This window comes from Aquarana catesbeiana, linkage group LG05 (genome assembly GCF_042186555.1).
Source record: "Aquarana catesbeiana isolate 2022-GZ linkage group LG05, ASM4218655v1, whole genome shotgun sequence".
NCBI lineage: Eukaryota > Metazoa > Chordata > Amphibia > Anura > Ranidae > Aquarana > Aquarana catesbeiana.
Window position 1 is genome coordinate 612419870 of NC_133328.1, and position 9324 is coordinate 612429193.

General features: G+C 42.0%; 1 protein-coding gene across 3 annotated transcripts; it reads left to right on the forward strand.

Annotated features, from left to right (window-relative positions):
* Positions 1 to 1312: 1312 nt before the first annotated feature.
* MYC (MYC proto-oncogene, bHLH transcription factor) lies at positions 1313 to 8689 on the forward strand. Of its 3 annotated transcripts, none has more exons than XM_073632239.1 (3): positions 1313 to 1374; positions 5705 to 6411; positions 7119 to 8689. In XM_073632239.1, the coding sequence occupies exons 1-3, from the start codon at positions 1328 to 1330 to the stop codon at positions 7688 to 7690; spliced, it is 1326 nt and encodes a 441-aa protein (XP_073488340.1). In that variant the 5' UTR covers positions 1313 to 1327; the 3' UTR covers positions 7691 to 8689. The 3 variants fall into 3 exon arrangements, with proteins under 3 accessions (XP_073488340.1, XP_073488342.1, XP_073488341.1); XM_073632241.1 differs by lacking the exon at positions 1313 to 1374 and adding an exon at positions 4113 to 4272; XM_073632240.1 differs by lacking the exon at positions 1313 to 1374 and adding an exon at positions 5327 to 5616.
* The last annotated feature ends 635 nt before the right edge of the window (positions 8690 to 9324 follow it).

Consider the following 9324-nt stretch of genomic DNA (forward strand, 5'->3'; position numbering starts at 1 on the left):
CTTCCCCTTTGGGACAGAAGGAGGCGCTGTTGCTTCATGAAAGTTCCCCTGATCAAGGAGTGGCCGCTCATAGAGCAGAACATAATGAGGATTGCTCTGCTCTTCACATACAAAGGAACATTTCCACATCCCACCACACTGACATGCTGTCTCCTGCAGTCATGTAAATCCTAATGAGAAACACTCTGATTATTAATAATAATAATAATAATAATACCCCCCAGATGGACATGTGAGTGGAAGGTACAAGTGACTGTGACAGCACTCTCTGCATTGCTAGGAGGGGAGGGATCACCCCACTTTAAATAAATCCATTTAAAGGGAATTAAGCCGTGTGGTTTCCCATACATTCCTGCGCTGGTTTATGAATGAAGCCTGCAGTGGGGGGCGATCTGGGATCATACACTGCAGCAGTTTGAACCCATATATGGAGATGTGGGAGACTGGCAGCTCAGGGGTTAAGCCCTAAAAGGGTGAATGGGGGTCTATCATGACTGCTGAGACGACAGAAGTGATTGTAGGGGACAGACCTAGAAATGGCACCAATCACTGATCAATAGATCAATATTAGATCATTCATTTATATATATATATATATATATATATATATATATATATATATATATATATATATATATATATATATATATATATATATATTCATATATTACACGCACACTATATATAGCCACGGTAGCTAATGGATTCTGCAGTTAGATATTATACACTAGAGAATATATATATATATATATATATATATATATATATATATATATATATATACAGTGTGTGTGTACATATATATATATAATTTTCTATTTTTTTTATTATTAATATTATTATTAGTTTTCACTACCATAACTATAGATTGTGTGTATATTTATATTTATTTATACATATATATATATAGATAGATAGATAGATAGATAGATAGATAGATAGATAGATAGATAGATAGATAGATAGATAGAGTAGTATATGAATATAGTAGGGATCTATACTATATACAGACAGAAGTGGGAAGATAAGTACAAGGTAGGTAGTTGGTGGTGTCAGTAGATCCAGCTGGGACAATGACAGTTCCTCCTCTATCTCCGGACAGGAAGGGGTTAATGGAGCTTCCAGCCTCCAGGGAAAGTGATTGTAGTTGTAGGCTCCGCCCCCCCGCACAGGAGTCTCTTTTATGTCAGTGATTGTAGAAGAGCGGGGTGGGCGGGGCTCGATGACTGGACGGAGGAGGAGGAGGAGTTCGGCCACTGCCAGGAATCCGGCATCAGGTTCCTTAGGAACGGGGCTGAGCTCAGCCAATGACTTCATGTGCTGAATAATGCTGAGGAGCCACACACCGAGCATTGGGGAGGGGGGACCCTTAAAGTGAGGACATATCGTATATATATATATATCATTGTATTTTTTGTATTTAATATATATGTAAATGTATTAAAAAAAAAGTGCAATGCTTTTTTTTATTACTGTTATATATGTCATGTTAAACTAAAGGAATAGTCTGTTATCCAGAAGCAGAATATTACTGACATCTCTACAACTTCCACTGACTGCAGACATCGGTGTCATCCTCATTACATGGACCAATAGAGAGACACTCTATATACCTATTATACTATACATAAATCATGTGTAATATTTATATATATATATGTACTCTATGTGCATAGATACTTCATATGCATATTATATATAATGTATGCACATAGATTTAATTTCTTTATATACTTTACATAGATACTGCATATGCATATTGTACTATAGATAATAGACAGTATAGATACTTTCTATTCATATTATTCGATATAGATTTTATAATGTATATGGATAGTCGATCATTGTATATGTATACTATATATAGTTACATACTGCATTTACATAGATACCATTTATAGATACTGTGTGTGTGTATATGTATAAATACTGTATACAGATAGATGCTATATAGATGATTATATGGATAGATACATTAGATAAGTACCATATACATGGTAGATCCATATTGTTTCCTAGATTCTATATATAGATCATGTTTATTAATAGATCACTATAATACAGAGATACAACAGATACAAATCCTTTTGGAGACAACGAATATAGATATATAGATTACTGTTGTACATGCTATATACAGATAATGTCATCTATAGATAGAGAGATCCTACGATAAATAGATCCTATATACAGGTATTGTCATCTATAGATAGACCCTGTATATAGATGGTGTCATCTATAGATCCTATATTGTCACCTATAGATAATTCATGTATATAGATAGTGTCATCTATAGATATATTCTATATTTTCCCCCATCAATAGATCCTATATACAGATAGTGTCATTTATAGATCCTATATTGTCACCTATAGATCGATCCTGTATATAGATAGTGTCATCTATAGATCTTATATTGTCTCCTGTAGATAGACCCTGTATACAGATAGTGTCATTTATAGATCCTATATTGTCACCTATAGACAGATCATGTATATAGTGTCCTCTATAGATCCTATATTGTCACCTATAGATAGACCCTGTATTTAGATAGTGTGATCTATAGATAGATCCTGTGTATATATAGTGTCATATATAGACATATTCTATATTGTCATCTATAAATAGACCCTGTATATAGTGTCATCTATACCTAGATCCTGTATACAGATGGTATATATGGACAGATGACTATTGTACACAGGTCCTATATACAGCTGTCATTGGACAGACAACATTGTATATACGGAATTAAGACTATTGTCCCCATACACGTATATATAGATATATCTATAATCTCTGGCGGTGGATACATTGTATCTCTGTGGATCTGTATGTGATCTGTGTCTCGGTCACCCGCCCTCTGTGAATGGCTGGGAGTAGTGGGACTGGGAGGACTGGTCTTGGGAGTGGTAGGACTGGGAGTACTGGGACTACTGGTGGTGGGGGGAGTGGGACTGGGAGGACTGGTGATGGGGGGACTGGGAGTAGTGGGACTACTGGTGGTGGGGGGAGTGGGACTAGGAGGACTGGTGATGGGGGGACTGGGAGTAGTGGGACTGGGAGGACTGGTGGTGGGAGGACTAGGACTGGGAGTAGTGCTGGTGGTGGGAGTACTAGAACTGGGGGGGAGTACTAGAACTAGGACTGGGGGGGGGGGAGTACTAGAACTAGGACTGGGACTGGGGGGGGGAGGAGTACTAGAACTAGGACTGGGGGGGGGGGGGGAGTACTAGAACTAGGACTGGGGGGGGGGGAGTACTAGAACTAGGACTGGGGGGGGAGGAGTACTAGAACTAGGACTGGGGGGGGAGGAGTACTAGAACTAGGACTGGGGGGGGGGGAGTACTAGAACTAGGACTGGGGGGGGGGAGGAGTACTAGAACTAGGACTGGGGGGGGGTACTAGAACTAGGACTGGGACTGGGGGGGGGAGGAGTACTAGAACTAGGACTGGGGGGGGGGGAGTACTAGAACTAGGACTGGGGGGGGGGGAGTACTAGAACTAGGACTGGGGGGGGGGAGTACTAGGACTGGGGGGGGGAGGAGTACTAGGACTGGGGGGGGGAGGAGTACTAGAACTAGGACTGGGGGGGGGAGGAGTACTAGAACTAGGACTGGGGGGGGGAGGAGTACTAGAACTAGGACTGGGGGGGGGGGGAGGAGTACTAGAACTAGGACTGGGGGGGGGAGTACTAGAACTAGGACTGGGGGGGGGGAGGAGTACTAGAACTAGGACTGGGGGGGGAGTACTAGAACTAGGACTGGGGGGGGGGAGGAGTACTAGAACTAGGACTGGGGGGGGGGGAGTACTAGAACTAGGACTGGGGGGGGGGAGGAGTACTAGAACTAGGACTGGGGGGGGGGGAGGAGTACTAGAACTAGGACTGGGGGGGGGGGAGGAGTACTAGAACTAGGACTGGGGGGGGGAGGAGTACTAGAACTAGGACTGGGGGGGGGGAGGAGTACTAGAACTAGGACTGGGGAGGGGATCGGCTGTTGACATCTCCGCCATGAATAAGTTAAGATTCTTACTACAGACGACTCCTCTCGCCGGCCCCGCCCCCACTCCCCGCCCCTCGATATTTGGCGCGTTATTCAGCACTATATAAGGGGGTGTAGAACGCCGAGCCCGGAGATAGTGCTGGGAGAAGGTGCGGAGCGGATTGTGTGTTGTGTTGCTCGGGATCCGGGGAGGGAGGAGAGGGCTCGCTTGTGGTTTTATTACAAGGCAGCGGACAGCAAAGGATTTGTGTGTCTTCTTCTGAGCCGGGTAAGGCGCCCCCTTCTCTTCCCTTACATTGGATGTATCTGGGGGAGCCCCCCCCTCCCCGGGATCACTCATCTCCTCCTGGGGTGGTCAGCTCCTTTAAGTCATCCAGCTGGGCTGGAACTCTTCTGCTGTATACATAATGATTGGGTTTGTGGATCCATCATGACTATTTTATAGTATCAGAATACTGATCAATAGGTGATCGTGTCCATTTCATCCTGATCGGTGATCAATTCTGTGGGTTTTATGCTGTTTTAGTACTGATATGTAACTGATCAAGACTATTTAATACTGATCAGTGATCAATCATGTGCATTTTATACTATTTTACTATTGATATGTGATTGAGCATGTCAATTTGATTGTAATATAGTGCTGATCTGATCAATTTTATACTATTATACTGATCATTGATCAATCATGTGCATTTTACTCCTTTTTAATACATATGTGATCGATCATGTCAATTTTGTGCCATTTAATACTGATCATGTCTATGATCTACAATTTATAGTACTGATCAATCATGTCACTCTTATACAATGACAGTACTGATCAGTGGTTGACCATATGAATTTTATACTATTTCTATTGATCTCTGATAATTGGGTGTGTTGGGAGGATGTGGTCTTCTTCTTCTGTTACATTGTAGCTGTCAGTGTAGGGAGGTTGACGTGTAATAGCGGTGCTGGTCATATGGGGAGTCATGCTGGTGGTCTGTCTTCTGTGCTATAGGGTATGGGGTGTTTCCATTATTCTGTCATTTAAATACAGCTGTTAGAGTAAGGGGGGGGGGGCTCATGCAGTAGTTGGATCAGAGGGGGGTGTCATACTAAGGGGGGGGGCGGGGGGCTTGGTGGTCTGATGTGGGTGGTTCTGGCATTAGGCAATGATCAGTGTCTACCTCCACCCTACTGGACCTTCTATAGGTTGTTGCAATGCTGGTCTGAGGATAGTGGTTGTAGAGTACTGGATACTACTACTTTGTGTATGTCTCCAGCTGTCACTGTTTATGGAGGTTTCTGTCTTTTTGGGTTCTTACCCCACCATTTAAATGGTTGGATGAGGGTTCTCTGTCAGCCTTGGTAGACTGTACTTGGACTGTCATCCAGTCTCAGCTAGTGTGGATGTGGCTCTCCAGAGCCGGTGTAGTATTGCGGAGCTCAATGCCTCCATGTGATCATGCCTCCTCCCCTCGCAGCCGGCTTTTTTTCTGAAGCTTTACGTTTGACACTCGCCTCTTTGTTCCTCTAAGTTTCACCCTGGCAATGTATTTCTGCTCTACTAGCTTCCTCCCGAAGACTTCTGTGCTACATTAAAAGCGTTATCTTGATATCTTTTGATGTAAAGTTCTGTTTTATATATATTTTTTTTTTAGAATTTTGTCTTGGAAAGAGATGTGTTCTCTAACAGCATGTTCTTCTTTTTATAGGTCCCCCCGAATTAAAGCAAGCACCATGCCTCTCAACTCCACTTTCCAGAGCAGGAATTACGACTTGGATTATGACTCCATACAGCCATTCTTCTACTTCGACGAAGATGAGAACTTCTACCAGCAGCAATACAACCGGCCGCAGCCTCCGGCACCCAGTGAGGACATCTGGAAGAAGTTTGAGCTCCTGCCTACCCCGCCGCGTTCCCCTAGCCGTAGGTCTAGCATCTCCAGCCTCTTCCCTTCCACCGACCAGCTGGAGTTGGTCACTGAGTTCCTGGGAGGGGACATGGTGAACCAGAGCTTCATCTGTGACCCGGACGATGAGGCTTTCGTCAAGTCCATCATTATTCAGGACTGTATGTGGAGCGGCTTTTCTGCTGCGGCCAAGCTGGAGAAAGTGGTGTCGGAAAAGCTGGCATCCTACCAAGCTTCTAGGAAGGAGAACTCTGCTTCCCAGCCCCAAAATCAACAGCAGCAGAGCCCGCAGAAGCTTGACTCCTGCCAGGGCAACCTCAGTCCCATTGGGTCCAACAGGACCAGCAGTGGATACCTTCATGACCCAAGCTCTGATTGCATAGACCCATCGGTGGTCTTTCCATATCCAGTGAATGACAGCATTTCCAGGAGCAGTTCTCAGTGCATGGATCAAGACCTACCAATAGAAACTCCACCTATTAGTAGCAACAGCAGCAGTTCTGAGTCTGGTAAGTACCAGTCAACCTAATGCTTTATTGAAGGAATTGGGTTTTTATCAATGTAGAAGGCATTAGCTGTACATGGGGGGGGGGCATTAGATGGCTTTACGTGATCTTTGAAGCTTTTGAGAAATGTTACATGGCTTTATGTGATCTTTGAAGGAATTGACTTTAACTCAATGTAGAAGGTTTTACGTAATCTTTGAAGGTTTTGACTTTTCCTCAATGTGAAAGGCTTTCAATGGTCTTTGAAGGCTTTGAGGAATGTTAGATGACTTTGTGATCTTTGAAGGCTTTGACTTTTCCTCAATGTAGAAGGCTTTCAATGGTCTCTGAAGGCATTGACTTTTCATATGCCCAAGATTTACTTGCCCAGATGGTTCGAACATGTGCCAGCTAAAAGAAGGGAGTGGTTTTCTCACTTGTGCATATGGCTAGACCCATCAGACTGCTCTCAGCACGATCTGTCACAGCTGCTAAAAGTTGTCCTTATCTGTAACATTCTGCAGCACTGCAGTAGTGGGTGGGGCAATCAGTGAAAGTAGTTTGGGCTGGGAGTAAGAGTAAGCTCAGATACAGCATGCTTTCTAAGAATTCTGTTTAGTCTCTAGTGTTCTTGTTCTCTAATTTTATCTAAACTTGAGATTCTTTAAGCCTTGTAGGCTACTTTTAATCTAGTTGTGCAGTTATACTAATCATCTGTATTATTCCAACAGAAGAGGAACAGGAGGATGATGATGATGAGGAGGAAGAAGAGGAGGAGGAGATCGATGTGGTCACTGTAGAAAAACGCTACACGGCATCAAAGAAAAACGACCCCCCTTCCCACCAGTCCAGACATCACCACAGTCCGCTAGTTTTAAAGAGGTGTCATGTGCCCATCCACCAACACAACTACGCCGCACCTCCTTCAACCAAAGTGGACTACCCTTCTTCAAAGCGGGCAAGGCTAGAAAGCAACACCAGAGTCCTCAAACAGATCAGCAACAACCGCAAGTGTTCCAGCCCTCGGTCGTCGGACAGCGAGGAGAACGACAAAAGACGGACACATAATGTTTTGGAGCGCCAAAGGCGCAACGAACTCAAGTTGAGCTTTTTCTCTCTTAGAGACCAGATCCCAGAGGTAGCAAATAACGAAAAGGCACCTAAAGTAGTTATCCTTAAAAAGGCAACAGAATATGTAATTTCCATGCAAGAAGAGGAGGAAAGGCTTGTCCAGGAAACAGAACTTTTAAAACAAAAAAGAGAACAATTAAAACAGAAACTCAAACAGCTCAAGAGCTTGTGAGTTCTTCTAGTGACTTTTTCAAAAACTGAACTGTGACGGTCCTATTTCAAGGTTGTCTTCTTGAATCCTACAAAACAAAAACTTGTAGATTTTTCGGACAAGTGCATGTAAAGGATCGGATAAACCTACACAACCTTGGCATGGTCTCTCGATTTTTGCCAGCACCTTAATACTGCCTCAATAGTCAAATGGGTATACGGGATATTTGAACTTTTTTTTTTTTTTTTTTTGTTTTTTTGTTTTGTTTTTTGCTTGAGGGGGGCGCAAATTTTTTGTTTGTTTTTACATATCTTTGTATTTAAAACCTTTATTTTTCTTATAAATATATTTCCTGAAGTTTGGCTCTGAATAGCTTAAAAAGAAATATATACATGCTGTCGTTTTATGGTATCCTTAACAAAATCTTTATAGAAATAACATGTATTAATGTACACTTCTAACAACTGGCAAAAAAAGAGCAAAGTTTTAACACCTGCTTGTTGCTGCCAATACTGCCTTTTAAGTAAATGGGTTTTTTTTTTGGTTTTGTTATAATATTTAAATATTCTTATATTATGAAAGTTGTCCTTGGTTAATAATAATTCTATATTTGATCTGGTATTAAGAATATTCTGAAGAGCTGATGAAGGTGCTGTCCAACATGTAATTTGGCTATAAAAATTTTGGATTTACTTGTTAAAAAGGGAGGGGGGGGGGGGGAAGCCAACGTCTCTTCCTGTTTAAAGCCAGTCCCCGCAAGCCTTGGGTGGTCTTTAGTTGAAAGGAAGTAAATAAAATTGGGTTTGTTCTATAATGATTCTCTTAATGATATTATAACATGCTGGCAGTTTGACAATTCATCAATGTTCCTAAAAGTTTTTTTAAAAAAAAAAAATTAGCTTGTTTGGTTAAATTAAACTACTTTTGGGCTGAGCCCAGACTGATATAGTAGCCTTTTTAATGTGGCAAGCTGTTTGGAAGAAGCTTCAGAAAATAAATCATTAAAAAAAAAAAAAAAAACTTGTATTTTCTGTCTTCAAATATTCAAAATCTATAAATATAGTAATTTTGTTACAATGGTAAAAAAAAATACATGATGTGTTAACAGAGGTTTAGTTTTATGTCCTTTTTATATTACTTGTTTGATCATGCCAAAATGTCCCCCCCCCCAAACTTTAACAGACCAAGGCTGGCCATACACGATTCAATTTTTCTTGTACAACTTTCCTTTTTTAGATTTACCAAAACCATATAATATGAAGTCGCACCTAAACACTTTCAAGTTGCATGCATTCAAATTGAGAGAAACAGTTTAAATCTACTAGACCTCTACTACTATAGTCTACTAAAAGTTGAGTAACTTTATCCATGGATGACTATGCTGCTCCTCCTCCATTGATGCAGTGGAAGAGCCAGCCCAGCCACCTGAAGAACAGGACTGGTTGCTGGCCGGATCAGCAGGAAGAAAGCCAAAAAACGAATACAGCCAGCATGTCAGATTTTGTTGGGCTGAAGTGGAACTTTAGTCAGAAAATTAGGTCCTGCTTAGATCACTTCAGACTGGTCCCTTTTGCAGGTATAGCTATGCAAGGGAAAAAAAGGGCCTGCACTGTTTAAAATCCAGTAATACACTCACTCTGCACATGGTGGTTTTT

Bases quoted from the DNA above. Each gene is read 5' to 3' on its own strand.
- MYC (XM_073632239.1), top strand. From the start codon at position 1,328: ATGCTGAGGAGCCACACACCGAGCATTGGGGAGGGGGGACCCTTAAA. The intron at 1,375-5,704 runs GTGAGGACATAT...TTCTTTTTATAG, and splicing joins GGGGAGGGGGGACCCTTAAA to GTCCCCCCGAATTAAAGCAA. The intron at 6,412-7,118 runs GTAAGTACCAGT...TTATTCCAACAG, and splicing joins CAGCAGCAGTTCTGAGTCTG to AAGAGGAACAGGAGGATGAT.